This window comes from Acomys minous, assembly GCF_964271855.1.
Source record: "Acomys minous genome assembly, chromosome: 7".
NCBI lineage: Eukaryota > Metazoa > Chordata > Mammalia > Rodentia > Muridae > Acomys > Acomys minous.
In genome coordinates this window covers 87,594,685-87,613,339 of record NC_140488.1, presented here as the reverse complement: position 1 = coordinate 87,613,339, position 18,655 = coordinate 87,594,685, and the positions used below count along the sequence as shown (strand labels likewise).

At 40.8% G+C, this 18,655-nt stretch overlaps 2 protein-coding genes across 8 annotated transcripts in view; one reads left to right on the top strand and one right to left on the bottom strand.

Annotated features, from left to right (window-relative positions):
- The window catches only part of GK (glycerol kinase), a 73,580-nt gene extending 55,670 nt beyond the window's left edge, over positions 1–17,910 (bottom strand). For 4 of the 5 annotated variants that reach the window (XM_084790448.1, XM_084790446.1, XM_084790447.1 and 1 more), the window contains exons 1-3: positions 17,686–17,909; positions 2,957–3,030; positions 2,105–2,211 (exon numbers count right to left, since the gene is read on the bottom strand). In XM_084790448.1, the coding sequence (XP_084646574.1) occupies positions 2,105–2,211; positions 2,957–3,030; positions 17,686–17,763 (259 nt within the window). In that variant the 5' untranslated portion in view covers positions 17,764–17,909. Of the gene's footprint in view, positions 1–2,104; positions 2,212–2,956; positions 3,031–17,685 lie in introns of all 5 variants that reach the window. The other variant, XM_084790445.1, reaches the window with a different exon arrangement.
- Positions 17,911–18,128: 218 nt separating this feature from the next.
- TASL (TLR adaptor interacting with endolysosomal SLC15A4) overlaps positions 18,129–18,655 on the top strand; it is a 104,979-nt gene continuing 104,452 nt past the window's right edge. For all 3 annotated transcript variants that reach the window (XM_084790573.1, XM_084790571.1, XM_084790570.1), the window contains exon 1: positions 18,129–18,305. The gene's annotated coding sequence lies outside the window, so the exon portion shown is untranslated. The remainder of the gene's footprint in view (positions 18,306–18,655) is intronic.

Here is an 18,655-nt window from a genome sequence, read left to right as displayed (position 1 = left end):
TGCTAATTATTTATACTGTTTCAGACTACAAGAATATCCCTAAAAGCCGAGCGGGGATGGTGCATGCCTTTAATCCCAGCACTCAGGATGCAGAGGCAAGCGGATCTCTGTGAGTTCGAGGCCAGCCTGATCTACAAAGTGGGTCCAAGAAAGGCAAGGCTACACACAGAGAAACCCTGTCTCAAAAAAATACAAAATAAAAAATAAATTAAAAAATACTGGAAAAAGTGGTACAGGCCTGTAATCACAGTACTTGGCAAACAGGGGCAGGAGAATCACAGCAAATTTCAAGCCAGAGGTATTTTAGTAAACCCTTGTTTTAAAAAAGTCGAACAAATGACAACAACACAATACAAGCTATAAAAAACAAGGGGCAATGACCACATGACTATAGAATGTTCCAGCAACCTTGGCTAAGTACCTGTTCTCCCTATATAAATAGTAAAAGTCAAGTATAGGTATTCTACTTGAAACTAGTGATTCATAGAGAGATTTACAACAAATTCATACTTTTGGGAAATGATTTCATAGAAATTCTATAAGTATTTGACTTTCAAACACTATTCCTCCAAACTGTTCCTCCCACTAGTGTTTGTCCTCTTCTCAATAAAAGGCATCCTTGGGGCTAGAGAGATGTCTCAGTGGTTAAGAGCACTGTCTGTTCTTCCAAAAGACTCAGGTTCAATTCCCAGCACCGACATGGTAACTCACAACTGTCTGTAATTCCAGTTCAAGGGATCTGACACCCTCACACCAATGCACATGAAATAAAAATTGAATACATTTTAAATTATTTTTTTAAAAGGCAGGATGATCTCTGTGAGTTTGAGGCTAGCCTGGTTTACACAGTGAGTCTAAGACAGCCAAGGCTACACAGAGAACCCCATTAAAAAAAGAAAAGTAAGATAAAAAAGAGAAAAATTGTCCAATAATGACAAAAGGCATGTACAGAATTAGATAAATATAAGAAAGGGAATAAAAACTAACAATGTAATTTAAAACTACAGTAAAATGAAGTTCCATTAGAAATTGAAAGAAGAAAAAAAAGAACCACAGGGGGCTGGAGAGATGGCTCAGAGTTTAAGAGTACTGTTTGCTCTTTCAAAGGTCCTGAGTTCAGTTCCCAGCAACTACAACCATCTGTAATGAGATCTGGTGTTCTCTTCTGGCATGCAGGCATACATGCATATAAAACACTGTATACATAATAAATAAATAAATAAATAAATAAATCTTTTTTAAAGAAGAGAACAACAAATCTCTCCCATTCTGATGTTTCAATGTTCCTCAAGTGCCATCTGGGCACCAGCATTTTCTCACCAGGCAACATATTTGAACCCATTACCTATTCTACTGAACGAGCATTAGGATATTATTATATAGAAATGGAAGGGAAAAGAAAACAAAGAATGACTAAAACCCAATTTAAATTTCTACTGTATAAACAGAAGATCCATTGATGAATTTTCATTTAATTTTTTTCATTTTACTTTTTATCTTAAGTTTTATTTATTCTTTGATCATATATTACATCCTGACTGCAGATTCTTCTTCCTTCCTTCCCTCCCAGCCCCTCCCTCACCTTCTCCCCACATCCACTCCTCCTCCTTTTCCTTCAGAAAAGAGCAGGCCTCAGGGGTATCAACTAAACATAGCATATGCATGGGATGTTTATTTTCTTCAAATGTTTTTCTCCAAACAGTCAGTCATATGACTGACCCCTCAAGTCCCTTAAAGTGTCAGCAAAATAATCACCTCAGAGAAGAAAAGCCTCCCATGACCACCTAATCTGAGGTAGGCCCTTGTAGACACATATCACTCAATTTTTAAAATTTCCCACATGGAATTTATTACTATCTGAAATTAATTTGTATTGTTTTCTTTTATTGTTCCTCATATTCATAAGAATAAAATGTATGTGTGAACAGGGACTGAACCTTGTTTACTGTTGTAGACCCAAGTTCAGACACACACACACACACACACACACACACACACACACAAGTTTTGCTATACATAAGGACTCAATTATAAGCTCAAAGAATAAATTAATGAATGGGATTGGCCAAGATATACTATATGAGGAAATACTCAATTAAAATACCTTTGATGTTGGAAATATCAATATTGAGCTGTCCAAGCTTTTCACACGTTTTCTCTATACACTCATAAACAGACTGCAGGATTTCTTTTGGGTCTTGTTCTACCCATCTTTGGAACAAAAGAATAAATGTGTTAGTCTCCAATAATTCAACACAAAACTAACATGTTTCCATAAATAAGTTAACTTATTAGATGTGCCTAGCACATAAGTGAAAAAAATTAGGATAAGCAAAGCATATCTATATTCTACATTCTAAAGGAATCTACAAGAAACATTTCCCTTATATGCTGTTATACTTTTCTTATTCTTCACAGAGTAATATAATAATGTATCCTTATAAGGATGTTCCTTAACCAGGTGTGATGGTTCACACTTCAGATCCCAGCACTTGAAAGGCTAAGGCAGCATGATTGATTTAAGTTCTAGACCAGGCTTGTCTGCAGATTGAGACTACCCTAGTTCCAAGAGGCAAAAAATAAAGGAAACTGGAACAAGCCCACTAAAAAGCCATAATTTTTGCACTTTTAGTAACAACAGAGATAAAGAAATAAATGACTTCAGAATTAGTACAGAATTTGATAGTTGTATTACTTATATTTGTTACTTATTACTTATATTTGTTACTTACATTACTTATACTTTGCTTTACATCACTGAATTCCTAAGCCACTCATGGTCCAGACATTTTTGTTAAACTACTACATTATAGCTTCATTTCTTGACCAATCCCATTCTCTCAGGTCTTCTCAAGAGGTTGTCTGGTTATGTTTCATATACCAGTCCAGAGCATAAATAGGATAAGATGAACCAATAAATGTGACATGTCTTTACATGTTAAATCAAGAAACATACCCTTCTCTTGGGAATTCCTGTTTTATTTCTACTTGATGATGACTAAGAAGTTCGGCTGTCTTTGAATTGAAAACCTGAAAAACACATCAATATAAAAATGCAGGTTGATATCAAATCTGAAGTTATTGAATAAATGACGTTCTTGCTAGCATAATGGAAAATGCTGAATCAGACTAAATGACCACCAATGAGGCTTGGCTTATTCTTCAGACAGAATCATAAAATATTACAATGTGGGTGGCTGTAGAAGAGCACTTTCTATTCTCTCAGAGGACTTGACTTCAATTCCTAGCAGCCACTTCAGTTGGCTCATAGACAACATCCTGTAACTCCAACTCCAAAGAGGAAGGACAGCAGGTTACCAAGAAGAGACTTGATACCCTATGAACATATACAGGGGGAGGTAATCCCCCTCAGGAACAGTCATAGGGGAGGGGAATAAGGGGAAAATGGGAGGGAGGGAACAATGGGAGGATACAAGTGGTGGGATAACCATTGAGATGTAACAAGAATAAATTAATTAAAAAAAGGAAAGAATATTTTCAATTAAAAAAAAGAGTTTGATGCCCTCGTCTAGCCTCTGTGGGTGTATATGAGACCTCCAATGAGCTACTTTGAAGGTATCTGTTTACTGAACAAAAACACACAGAGTCGGGGGAATGATATATACATATATGTATACACATTCATACACACACAAAACCAAAAATTCATCAAAAAGTGCAATGTCATATCAAAAATGGCTTCTCATAACCAGGATTGGTGGGAACTCACATCTGAGAACCTAACACTCAGGAGGATAAGACAAAAGAAACCAGAGTTTGAGGCTAGCCTGAGCTTCAATGTGACATCCTGATCCTGTCTATAAAAATTATAGACATTTTATGAAAAAGAAAGAAAGAAAGAAAGAAAAGGGAGAGAGAGAGAGAGAGAGAGAGAGAGAGAGAGAGAGAGAGAGAGAGAGAGAAAGAAGTGTGTGCCACCACGCCCAACTCTATAAATTATTTTTTTAATGAGGAAATTCCTGCCAGGTGTGGTGGTATACACCTGTAACCTCAGCATTCTTGAGACCGAGGCAAGAGGATTGCCACAAGTTTGAGGCCAGCCAGATCTACATGGCAACATTAAGTTAAAAAAAAGGAGCTCTTTGCTTCTAAATAAACCAAAATGGCTCTCTACAGAATGGAAATTAACACAAACAATAGCACTGACTCCCCTGAAAAACAGAAAAAATTAAGAATGAGAAAATTGCTGGCACATGCCTTTAATCCTAGCACTCAGGGAGGCAGAGGCAGGTGGATCTCTGTGAGTTTGAGTCCTGTGTGATCTACAAAGTGAGTCCAGGACAGCCAAGGCTACACAGAAAAACCCTGTCTTGAAAAAACAAAACAAAAAATAATAATAAGATAAAAGTTGATATATCCTCAATTAATCTTGAACAAGAAGAAAAATGTTCATGCAGGGTTGTGTACTTGTGAATTTCTTTGCAGGGAGATGCAGTGGTGACTTTATTGAGCTCTTATAACAGGAAAACAGAGCCCTCTCAGCAGGAAAAGACATGGTTAACTGGAAGCCACCACCACCTAGGCATGCTCTTGGGCATCTGTGTGATAAGCTGCAGACCCTTGATACAAAATATTAAAACCAGGCAGTGCAAGCTAATAAAGAAGTTAGCTATATAATTCACCACAATTTCAATGAAGTAAGGCAACCCTTTTTGAAAATATAGCAACTTTTTTCTTAGACATTGTTTCTACCAGTTAGTACTTGTCCTTGAGTACCAAGTTTCTTACAGTTTCAGAAGAATCTATGATTTAAATAAAATTAACTCTCCAAATCACTGTAATTATAGCATGAAAGTCACTTCTAATTAGCTCATAGAGTAGTTCTAGGCCTCAGTTTCCTGTGGGAGAAAAGTACCTGTTCAATGCAGACTAAGAAAAGCAATAGTGCCACGAGTGGTGGCACATGCCTGTAATCCCAGCACTCAGGAGGCAGAGGGAGGCAGATCTCTGTGAGTTCGAGGCCAGCCTGGTCTATAAAGTCCAGGACAGCCAAGGTGACACAGAGAAACCCTGTCGCCCGCAAAAAACAAACAAACAAACAAACAAAAAAACCAACCAACCAAACAACAACAACAAAAAAGAAAAGCAACAGTAAGACAAGAAAATACTCATTAGCCAATTGCTTCCTTCCCTTGTCATAATACACAATAGCTTTTTCTGGAGAAGTGATGAACATAAAGCAAGAAGGAAAATTCTAAAGTTAAATATCATTCAAATCAAAGACTAATTCAATACATTAAAAAAAAATCTGACAGAACCCAGTGCCATATCTTATGATTTACAACTTAGTACTAAAGTATGTGCCTAGAATGTAGACTTAATTAGCTGTGATTGATTTATTGACATGTTCCTAGGACACAGGTTGGGACCTTGAACATTTGCTGAAGATCTGAAAACATATGCTCCATTACTTGCAGAAAAGTTATCAGGTAAGAATAGCAGAGGTGCAGGGTGGTGGTGGCAGTAGCACACACCTTTAACCCCAGCCCTTGGGAGGCAGAGACTGGTGGTTCTCTGAGTTTGAGGTCAGTCTACATAGTGTGTTCTAGACAGCCAGGGCTTCACAGAGAAACCCTGTCTCGAACCTCCCCCCCCCCAATAAAAAATAGCAGAGGCAGGTACGGTATTTCACATATGTAATCTAGTAAACTTGGAGGCAGAGGCAGGATACTTGCTAAAGTTTGAGGCTAGCTTGCTCTTTGATATCTACATATTGAATTAACTACAGATCAGATAGGGGAACATAGCAAATAAATAAACATCTCAAATAATCAAAAAGGCCATTTCTTACTTAGTGATTGATGGGGGAGAGACCAGTCTATTGTGCATAGGGCTATCCTTGGACTGGTGGTCCTGGGTTCTCTAAAAAAGCAGGCTGATTGGCAGCCTTGATGAAAACATAGCTAAAACACTATGAATGTAACATTTATATAATTCCTTATTGTTTCGTGGTTCTTCTTGCTATTGGTAGTTTATTGTGTGTGTGTGTGTGTGTGTGTGTGTGTGTGTAATAATATAAATGTATATTTTAAAATATTAGAAAATATTTAATAAAAAATAAAAAGCAGGCTGAGTAAGCCCTGAGGAGCAAGCCAGTAAGCAGCACTCCTCCATTGCCTCTGCATCAATTGCTGACCCCAGGTTCCTGTCCTGCTTGAGTTCCTATCCTGACTTTCTCCAATAGCAATGTGGAAGCTAAGCAGAACAAACTTTCCTTGCCAAGTTGCTCTGAACAGGTGTTTAAACACAGAAACCCAGTGCTTTCCTACTTTTATATCACACTACCATCATTGCTATTTTAATCATCTATTCCACAATAGTGATACAGAGGAATCTCTTCACATAGCACTGCTAGGGCCATGAAGAGAAAAAAAAACATCTCATGAAGACATGTGGGAGTCAGGTAAGGTCTCCCAGAAGAAGTAAATTCTAAGCTGGCTGAACAGAAATGTGTGATGTGGGGCAGGAAGTCCACGTATGCAGGGTGAAGAGGTGGGTAAGAGTACACAATGCTCTCTATGGCTGTGATGAGGGTAGAGGGAGACAAGGGTGGTCCCAGGAAAACCACTATATTGTACCTATATGAATGAAAAGTATGACATATAGGATAGCAGCAGCAGTCAGGACTCAGAGACCTGAAATCAAAGTACAGAGGCTGCAAGAAGCAAAGTAGAAGCATTCAGAAAGGACCTGTCATGTGGCTGGCTGGCATGTGTAGACAGTATTTACACAAGAAAGGGAGGGCAGGTGCAGTAGTTGTAGGGCAGAAAAAATACATTTATGTGGAGGATTCCATCTAGAATCTTAGCATATGGGAGGCTGGAGCAGGATCCTTGTGAATCTGAGTCCAGCCTGCGTTATATAGTGGGTTCCAGGCCTGCCTGAGACCGTAAGACTCTGTCTCAGTAAATAAAATAAATAAACGGTAAATTTCCATTTAGACAATGCTCATTTGAGGTGTGCTGCTCTGGCTTGGAGGAAGGATGCCCAGTAGTTAGTTGTTCCTATTTTAGGTCATTCATTTAAAGAAATATCTATTCTCAGAATTTCATATGGGCCAAAGAAGTGGACAAGAACTTCATGTTTGGCAGAATCCAGAGGCAAAAAAAAAAAAAAAAAAAGCACAGGGCCTGCGGGCACACAAAGCTTGGGGAGGCTAAGCCCCAGCCCTGCCCACATCAGCTGTTTGGTTTTCATTTTTTCTGAGCCTCATGAATTCTCCATTAGTGAAAGGACTGAATAGCGGTCATGGTGATGCATGTTTTGTAAAGCCAGCACAGTGAGTATGAGGCGTTTCCTACAGTAAGATAATTCATTAAAAAAAAAAAAAGACCAATACAGTCTGAATAAAAATAACCTAAGCTAGGAATGGAGGATCATATGTGTAATCCCGGAATGTAAGAGGCTGGAACAGGATCCTTGTGAATTTGAGTCCAGCCTGGGTTATATACTGTGTTCCAGGCCTGCCTGAGACCATGAGAATCTACCTCAATAAATAAATTAAATAAATAAATACCAAATGAGATCGTTAGATATGGCAGGTTGTATCTATAATCTCAGGTTTTGGGAAGTGGAGGCAGGAGGAGCAGGAGTTCAAGGACATCCACCCTTGGCTACATATTGTGTCTGAGGCCACCCTGAGCTAAAGGAGATCCTATCCTCAAAATAACAATAAGCACATAAATCCTTTACCTCTAGGCATCCTGTCTCAACTCCAGATTTTGTCCTGGGTCTTGATTTAGATTCTCAATATCAAAATAATAAGGGGGTGGGTCTGGAGAGATGGCTCAGTGGTTAAGAACACTGGATGCTCTTTCAGAGGACCAGAGTTCCATGTCCAACATCCACACGCGCTCACGAATCCTCATGTACTTAAAAGTAAATGTTAATGTAGGAAAGACTTTGGCATAGTGCAGATAATAGTGTATATCCAGTTGCTGTTTCCAGCACTACAACTGTTACTTCTCCTTCTACTTTGTAGCATTACCTCGAAGTGCTAGAAGCAGAGGTAGGTCTCAAGACAAGGAGAACTGAGATGGACAGTGTGGCACGTACTGGTAATGCTAACACTTTGAGGTAAGAGGAACTACAAAGCCAGTCTTAGCTATGCAGCAAATTCAGAGGTTTGGGCTATGTGAAACTCTGTCTCAAAAAACTTTTTTAAAAAGTGACCAGATTTCTATTTTACGTCTACAAGTAAATTACTACTCAAGTACAGAGACATTTTTGTTAGTTTGTGGGGGGGGGGGGTTTGTTTGTTTCTTTTTGGTTTTTTGAAACAGGATTTCTCTGTGTAGCACTGGCTGTCCTGGACTCTCTTTGTAGACCAGATTGGCCTCAAACTCATAGAGATCCACCTGCCACTGCTGGGTTTACAGGCACAGAGATAATATTCACTGCTGAATCAAAATTGCTATTTTAAAAGTTTTACAATAATTTGCTGAAACATTTTGATGGATACATTCTCTAACTTGTAAAGCGACATAGAAAGATGACATGCTCACTTTCCTACGTGTCCTGTAGGTTTGCCTCTGTAGTCACATGACTAATGTAGCCATACGATCATAAACATGCACATTCATTTTCCTGCCTACACAATCCTTCCACCAGCGTAATCTTTTATAGCACACTAAAATTTACTACGTAATAAGACAGTATTCATGAACGTAGGCTGGGTGTGGTGGCACATGACTATAATCCACTGGGTTTAGAGGCAGGAGGACTAACAGCTCAAGGTTATCCTCCACTACATGGCCAGTTCAAGGCCAGCCTGCACATTAAACTCCGTGCCAAAAATAAAAGGTAAAAATGGAATGATAAAACTATTTTACACAAACTTGGATGTCCAAAATTAAAAATACTATCTACAAGACTTACATGATGGAAGGAAAAGAACCAATTCTGGGACATTGTCCTCCGATCTTCACAAACAGACACACACACACACACACACACACACACAGAGAGAGAGAGAGAGAGAGAGAGAGAGAGAGAGAGAGAGAGAGAGAGAGAGAGAGAGAGAGAGAGAACAAACACACAGACACACAGACAGAGAGACCCTCACCAAATATTTTAAAACAGTTTAAATGAAATTGGGGCCCAGAGTGATACCTCAGTAGCTAAGTGCACTTGGTGCCCAATCATGAGAACAAGAGTTGGAATCCTAGTATTCACATGGAGTAACTTCAGCTCCAAATGATCTGATATCCTCTTCAGTCCTCTATAGGATTCACACAGACATATATATGTTGATACATGCACACAAAAGTAAAATAAAATCTTTAAAAAAAAACCAAGGGCTGGATAAATGGCCCCACTTGTTCTTCTAGAGGAACTAGGTTCTAGTCCCAGCAAGCACATTGCAACAACCATCTGTAACTCCAGTTCCAGGGGATCTGATGTCTGCTTCTGGCCTCTGTGGGCACCAAGCATCCATGTACTACACAGACACCCAATGCAGGCAAAACACCCATACATGTAAAATAAAATAACCCAGGGGTCCTGCTCAAACTAAGACACCAGCCAAGGACAATACAGGTGGTAAACTTTAAACCCCTACCCAGATCTAGCCAATGGTCAGAACACTCTCCACAGTAGAGTGGAGAGTGGGATATTACTTTCTCACATACTCTGGTGCCTCACCAGAGGCATGTCCCCTGGAGGGGGACACCTGATGGCACTCAGAGGAAGGACAGCAGATTACTGAGAAGAGACTTGATACCCTATGAGCATATAAAGGGGGAGGTAATCTCCCTCAGTCATAGTCATAGGGGAGGGGAATAAGGGGAAAATGGGAGGGAGGGAAGAATGGGAGGATACAAGGGATGGGATAACCATTGAGATGTAACAAGAATAAATTAATAATAAAAAATAAATGGTTCAATTAGTAATATATATATATATATATTTTTTTTAAGTGAAAGCGTGCTAGTACAATGGGTCAAGTACAAAGGTGCTTGCTGCCAGGCCTGACTACCTGAGGTTAATCTTCAAGACCCACATGGTAGAATGACAGAAAGGACTCCTGCAGGTACAGGTTTCTGCAAACACACACACACACACACAAACACACAGTATATGTAATAAATATTATAATAAAATTGTAGGCAGATGGTGACACACATCTGCAATCCCAGCATTTGGGAAGTGGAGGGGGTCAGGAGTCATCCTTGCTGGGTTGCATACCATCATATGAAACAACAAGCCTCTAAAGCGAGGCATAGAGCTCAGTGGTATAGCTTCTTTCTAACATCTACAAGACCCTGTCCTTGGTCCCTAGTACCACAAAATATTTTGTTTCAGGACATATGCAGACATCTAATATAGCTAGTGGCCATATTTTATATTTCTCAAGATTCTCCTTCAGTCAACACTTCTCAGTCCCAAATAGCTCTCTCTCATATTGACTCACATACTTGCTCATGTATAATAAGTGACTATTGATGCCTTTAGGGAAAAAAAAAGTCCTTCAAGTTCAAAATCGAAAGCTCCTAAAAGCTAGGCAGAGTGATTCATTCCTGTAATCTCAGCAGGAAACAGGAAGACAGTCATGTGTTTGGAGGCCAGACTAGGCTACATTGTAAGTTCCAGGCCAGCCTATGCTCCTGTCTCAAAAAAAGAAAAAGAAAAACAAATGTGTTGAATAAGAAAGAAAAAAGTAAAAGGAAAGGAAAGGAGAGAAATTAGAATATTTGTTTCTTTTCTTTCTTTCTTTTTTTTTTTTTAGAGAAGATCTTTCTCCATAGCCCAAGTTGGCCTCAGTTTGGAACCATTTCGTGTTGGTATAACAAGAATATTACAGACATGCATCATCATACCATTTCCTAAAAATGAAATCCTAGGGGCCAATGAGAAGAGCCATTAGGTATGGGCATTTGTTTCCAAAGAAGGGAGGGAGAGAGGGAGAGGGAGAAGGAGGGAGGGACAGAGAGGGAGGGAGGAAGAGAGGGAGAGAGAGGAGGGGGAGAGAGGGAGAGAGAGAGAGACAGAGAGACAGAGACAGAGAGACAGAGAGAATGAGAGAATCTACCATAAGCCTTCTGAGATCTCTAAGTATAATGAGACAACTGGGGCCAAGGCAATGTTTCTCGCCAAAGGGAAGCATAGAACTACAATTCTTGTCATTCTTCATATGCACTGGCAAAATGATTACACAATCATTATCCATGGTGACACACCTGAGCCCTGCCCAGGACCCACTGAACCTGAGTCACAAAATGATCGTAACCTGCAGTACTTATTCAAAGCAGTACTTACTCATATCTTGTGAAAACAATTAGTAAGAATGTTTTTCTTGGTGGAAAGCCATTCATTCATTTATGACTATAATCCTATGATCAGAAGTGACATTTGACTAGCTGGGTCCTCTCTAAGTCTCTCACCATTCTCCAGGCAGTACTTAGCTTAATCTTTGCCAAAGTATAAGAGACTTGGACTTGAATTCTTGTTCCACCAGTTATTCTGTGACCTTGGGCCCAATCCTCAAATCCTCAGCCACAATCGCATCATCCATCTAAAGGTGCTTCCCTGACTATTATCTATATCTCATCAAATGACACCAGCCTAAAAAAGTCCTCAACTCTGTCCTTGACATATTGCAAACCACAACATTCTCCAAACCTTTTTGTAAACATTTGACATAGTAGGGGGGAAATTAAGTTAGCAAAGTAAAGAAGGAAGTTGACTGCTTAACCTGAAACTTCTTTCTCATAAAGAAATTGCCCCTCCTTAAAACCTGTTACACTAATTCTCTTTCCAAGAAGTTCCTACTTTGCAACCTGTATAGCCATGTGCCAACACAGGTTAGCTTTCCTATCAGACAGGATGGGAATTTTCCTCTAGTACAAAACATTTTCACAAGATCCCAAAATTCAGTTTATTGACAACTTGAAGAAATAAACATGGGGGTGGGGGAAATGGCTCAGTGGGTAAAGGTGGGTGCCACCAAACCAAACCTGATGATCTTAGTTCAATCCCCAAAACCTACAAAGTATAAAGAAAGAAGTGACTCTCAAGCTGGGTGGTGGTGCACACCTGTAATCCCAGCACTTGGGAAGCAGAGGCAGATGGGTCGCTATGAGTTCGAGGCCAGCCTGTACTATAATTCGAGTTCAGGATAGTCAAGGTTACACAGAGAAACCCTGTCTTGAAAAACAAAAACAAAAAAGAAAGGTCTAGGGAGATGGCTCACTTTTGTTCTTCCAGAGGATCCAGGTTCAAGTCCTACCACCCACACTGTAGGCTACAACCAGCTGAAACTCTGGTTCCAGGGTATCCAACAGCCTCTTCTGGTTTCCTTGGGCATTGCACACATGTGGTACACATAGAAGAATGCAAGCAAAACACTCTTATAAAAATAATAGAAATAAAATGGAAGGTCTACTACTAAAATCAAAGAAATTAATCAAATCTGAATGTTCATTTTGTTTTTTCTTGGTGTGGTAGCTCATCTGTAATCTCAGGCAGGAGCACTGTTGCAAGTTTGGATTCAGTCTAGGCTACAAAGTGAGATATAACATCTTCGTCTTAAAAGAAAAAGAAAGTTTATACTTTTTTTTGGCAAGAAAAAAATCAGAATTAAGTCAGGTTGATCTATTAAGGAAAAAAAAATCTATGTAATAGCCAGGCATGCTATAGTATACCTGTAATGTCAAATATTTGGGAAGTAGAGAAGGATCAAGAATTCAAGGTCATTCCTATTACACAGTGAGTTCAAAGCCAACCTGTTTCATTTTTTAAAAAGCAAAAGAACAACAGATAGCTCTATTTAATAAATTGATTGCTCTCTGTCAACAAATACAGCTTATTTGCTACACTGATGATTTTTAAGGAATACAAGAATGAACAGGGCTTCTCTCAATATTACAGGTATATAACGAAACACAAAGGTAAGTGGGATAAGATCTAGCTAGTAGTATAAAAAGAGCTACAGGGTTGGAGTGGGGGACTCAGTGATTGAACACTTGCTTCATATGTATGAGGCCCTGCATTTGATCCTCTGCATTTGATCCTCAGCACCACAAAAAAAGAAGTAAATAAATAAATAACTGATGCAGGAAGAGGAAGAGGAAGAAGCTCTGATTAAGGATTTGAGGAGAACTAGGAAGGCATCATGCCTTTAATCCCAGCACTCAGGGAGGCAGAGGCACGTAGATCACTGTGAGTTCCAGGCCAACCTGGTCTACAAAGCCAGTCCAGGACAGCCAAGAAAAAAAAATAAAAATATACCTACTGAACTACTATTTATGGGTAGAAGAGTACCCTAAGAAACATATATGGGGCATAGAAGAAGAGGTAGTTACTTTGGATGAAAGAGCAGAAATATTTTTTTTAACTACTAACAATTTTTTAACTAATAGGAAAGAGAAGAACAAAGCTTAATGGGGTTATTGGCCTCCAACAACTTAAATGAAGACTAATTAGATTGTGTAATTATCTTTACCTTCGTGAGCTTCCTATAACAATTTCTAAGCACTGTACCCTTTCCTGAGAAGGTAAGCAATTACTTTTGAGTCATCATTACAACATGGAGCAGTAACATGGGAACAGCTGGGAATCACCTTGTGATTGAGGCAGCTATTCATCAGATCCACTATCTGCCTTCCCCAGGGAGTGGTGTATAAGTTAAGGAAACACTACCTTGCTAAACCATCGCCAAGTTTTACCAATTACCCACTTGGCCTTTGAAGCATTATTTTATACTTGTTGCTTAAGGAATAGATAATGTTATCTATCAACATTTATTTTTAGTTATTTATCATTTATTTATTTTTGTTTTCTAAGACATGATCTTACTATGTAGCTCAACCTGGCCTAGAAGTGAATAGCCCAGAGAATTCTCAGCAATTGCCTACCTTAGCTTTCTAAGCATTGGGATTACAACTGTGTACCACCAGGATCAGAGATGACTTGGGGGTTCTTCTGAGTTCCTGGGTCACACAGTTCACAAATGCCTGGGACTCCAGCTCCAGGGACTCACTGCCCTCCAAATGGACCCACATACATGTGAAATACACACACACACACACACACACACACACACACACACACACACAAATCTAAAAAAACAAAACATAATAAAAAGTATAAGGCACCACATCTGACTTTTAATTAAAATTGAACATTATTAGCATGCTCATAGGGACCCCAATAACTGCAACCAATATTGCTTTTAGTATGACATATTTACCTAAGGCCTTACATATTCTATGTAAGTGTTCTACCAATGATCAATATTCCCAGTTTAAAACATAATTTTTCTTTGTTTTTGGGGGGGAATATCCCCCCCCAGGAAAGGTTTCTTTCTGTGGCTCTAGATATCTTGGAACTCATTCTGTAGACCAAGCTGGCCTTGAACTCAGAGATCTGTCTCTGCCTCTCAAGTACTGGGATTAAAGGTGTGTGACACCACCACCTGTCAGTGTCTTTGTTGTTTTAGATAGGTGTCATATAGCCCAGGGTAGCCTACTGGAAGATGATTTGAACCTCTGACTCTATCTACCAAGTGTGGGGGATTGATTACAGGCATATGCCTTGATGCCCAACTTCTGAAACTTAATAATGTTCATGTTACAAACTGACAAATGATTACAGCATTATGAACTTGATAAATTCATTCTCTAGCTATGTAAAAAGATGCCTTTAGGTAACAAAGTATGTAGGACCAGAAACAACTGCTTGGACTACATAGCTAACACTATGAAGACACTAAATGAAGGCAAGCTCATTCAGGCTGACTCCTAATAAGAAAATTTTGTATATGAGGCTGGCCTCAAACTTACAGCAATCTGCCTGCATCTACCTGCCAAGTTCTGGGATTAAAGGCATGTGTCACCACGCCAGGCTTAGAAGGAAACCTCTAAAGTTATAAAATACTTTACTCATTCATATGGGGCAAAGGCTATACAAACTTGGAAACAACTATCATGCTTGGTTTGGCTTCCCCCAGTACTTTGAGTTAATAGTTACTATCTACTAAGAACTGGAAAGAAGCCCAGCTTGTTGGCACATACCTTTAGTCTCAGCACTCAGGAGGTAGAGATAGCAGGACTTTTTTGAGTTCAAGGCCAGGCTGGTCTACAAAGCCAGGACAGCCAAGGCTATATAGAGAAACTCTGTCTCGAAAATCAAAAGGAGGAGGAGGAGGAAATGTTTACCAAAGGTTCTTTAAAAACAAACAAACAAACAAACAAAAAACCACTAGCATTTATCAAAATAAACGGAAGATCTGGCGTTAATGAGCTTGTGTTCCTGGTTAGCAGCTACGGCTGTTTCCTTGGCCTGGTACACTATTGCCAGTATGCTTGCCTCCTTCAACCAGCCTGGCCCCTGCAACCAAAATGTTTTAACTATTTCTGTGGTCTGTGTGCGTGCCACAGCATACATATGGAAGATAGAGGACAGTGTGTGAGAGTTGTTGAGTTGTCACTCATTCCACCTTGTAGGTCCCAGGGATCAAGAACAGATCATTAAAACTGATAGTAAGAATCTTTATCCATTCACTGAGGCATCTCTCGAGCCATTAGTGTGACAATTCTCAAATATGGCTTCAAAATTCAACCAGCCTGGCTGATTGTGGTGGTTTGTGCTCATAATCATACTTGCTTACTACACATTTCAGAACCCTCCCCCCCTGTTCATTAACAGCCTGAGCTACATAGCAAGATAGTATCTTAAAATAACCAGCACATGGAGAGATGGCTTAGCAGCTGAGAGCACTAGCTGCTTTCCAAAGGACCTTCATTTGATTGCCAACACACACAGTGTGGCTCACAACTGTCTATAACTCAAGTTCCAGGAGATCTGACACCCTCTTCTGGCCTCCTCAGGCACTAGGCACATAAGAGGATTATAGACATTCATGTACACAAAATAGCCCCCCCCACACACACACCATATACATTTTTAAAAATCATTCTAGTTATTCAGTCCATGTTTTAATGGTGTTAATAAGCTCAGAAAATGATAATGGTTTGTAGTTTGTATATTAATCAAATCCAACTAAGCAGACTTTTTTTCTCCCAAGACATAGGGTTTCTCTGCATAACAGCTCTGGCTGTCCTGGAATCACTTTATAGACCAGGCTGGCCTCAAACTTACAGAGATCCACCTGCCTCTGCCTTCCAAGTGCTGGGCATGTGCCACCATGCCCGGCTTAAGCAGACTTTCTTATTTGTGACTCAGGATTACTTTATAAAGGTTTATATGAATATAAGACAAAATGAAACCTACTTTATGCGATCAAAAAATGTAAAAATGCAGATGTGAAAGAATGGATGGGAAACTCAAACCAGTGTTGTCACTAAGTAAGAATTAAATTGAAAATGGACTGGAAGTTTCTTAATTTACAAAAAAAAAAGCCTTCTCATGATCACAACACAATGCAGTTTTTAGCCAAAGGCTTATTGAAGAAAATACACACATGTATGTGTGAATACAATCACATGCACAAGCGTGAGCATGTGTACGCACACAGACACCAGATAGATAGATAGAAGAATTGGAAGTGTAGCTTTGTGGTAGAGTGCCTGCCTACCATGCTACCGACAGAAAGTAAATAAATAATTGAGGAAAAAAATTTTGATAAAGAAATAAAGAGGAAGGTAATTAGTCACTACGCATTTACATCAACTTTCCAGGCTAGTCAAATGTCCACTGAAGCATGAGCTTTTACCTGTACTGTATTTACTTAAATTACTTCTAAATGATCTCACTGAATGGAATGTTAGATCATTTCAAGAGCAAGTTTCGTAGTTGTGAGCTAGCAGTGGTTCACGTACGTAATCCCAGCACTTGGCAGGCTGAGTCAGGAGGATCATGAGTTTCAGGCTTCTCTGGGGTAGACCCCATCTCAAAAACAAAACAAAAACAAAAAGAAAAGCTAAACGTCCTAATTGCAAAACTAATCAGCAAAGAGATATTTAAACTGTGCTTCTTTATGGTAAAATTCTAGTCATGCATGCTAAATAGAATTGACCTGTTCTATTAAAGGGTCCAGCAGAGGGGGCAGTGTCTAGTGGTAATGGGCAAAGTATCAGAATTCAAATTATTGAAATAAATGAAATAAAAATAAAGATTACAGAAAATAACTGTAATGTGCCTGTTTCTTAATTTGTTCTGCCACCCCCTCAGTGGTCTATCCTCTGCAGTTTCTGTGGGAGAGGATGACACTGCATCATCACTCTAATACTTTATTCGTTCTACCGCTCGAAAGGACGCTATGTTGGGTTACCACCGCCGTGACACAGCTTTCCCTCCATCCAAGGACGTCCTGTGCCTAGCAGGCCAAGGCTCCTGGGGAAGACCGCAGCAGTGTCAGTGTGACCACCTGTCCCCTAGTGCACCCGGGTTGCTCTGTGTGGATGCTCCAAGAGTACTCACTCGCTTTGGAGGAAAAAAATCTCCCCATTGGTATGTGACCTAGCTTCACCACCGAGGCTGAGACTGTTCAACTCTGCCGCGGGGGTCCTGGGAAGCCAAGATGCCCCCAGGCCGGGACAGGGCAATCTCTCTGCATGGTAGGTCCCCTCTTTGGCCTCCCTTCCTCGCCCCACCAGCTTGGGCCCAGGAGAGCAGGAGGCGCGGACTGAGGACGCAACACCCGCCTTTCCGTCCTCTAGCTAGTGTCCCAGTTCAGGGGCTGAAGAGATGTCACCCCGGGCTCACCAAAAAACGTGTGGAGCTGGTACCCTGGTCCACTGCTCCCACCAATGGCCCCAGAACTGCTTTCTTCGCGGCTGCCATGGAAATCAGTCTGCTTCAGGTTGGAGAGCTTAATACAGCTGGTCTCTGGGGTGACTGTGGAGGTCTGCGGAGGGCGGAGCAGAGAGAGCAGACGGTGAAGCAGCGCGCTTCTGCTGAAGGCTTGCTCAGCTTCTAGGCAGCCCCTTTACCCGCGCCGGGCTGCGTCGCCCCGCCCCTCCATCCTAGTCCCCGCCCAGGCCCGCATTCCCTGAGGCTTCGGGGGGCGTGGCAAAGGGGGGGCGCTGTCTTCGGAGCCAGCCAATGAGCAATTACAGAAAGAGGCCTGGTAGCAGGCCAGTCGGAGGGGGCGTGAGACGTCACAGGGGCGGGGTCGGCGCAGGATGGGACGGTCACATGGTTGGGGGTGGGAGAAGCTGCTGCCTTAGGCTTGCTAAGGCTTACAGGAGGGTGGAGGCGGGAGCTGCCTATTGGTCCGGAGCATCACAGAACACACCCTGCACCGGGTAGGAGGCTTGCACCCGGCCCTGAGGCTTTCTTCCGCCGAAGCCACCCGAGGTGCCGAACCGCCAGATCCCTCTCCGGTAGGCTGTGCAGAGTGCGATCTGAGTCACCTGGAGGATGACCTTGTCCTTTCCTTCCCACGCCCCAAGCGCAGAGCACCAGTTAATAATAATAAGCTCTTCTATTGCGATTGATTCGGGGTGCAGCTAGCCACAGGAGCCATGGGAATCTCTCACTTTTGTAGGCCAGAGACAAGAAATGCGGAAGTTATTTCGGTTTATCATTTAAGGAAAACATTTCAAATCATTGTTTCCAAGTACCTCAGTTTGACCAATCACGAAGAAAGCACCAGGCACCTCCAGGTCCTGGAGTGCCCTTGCTTTTTTTTTTTTTTTTTTTTTTGCTTGACTTCACTGGAGTATGCCCTCCC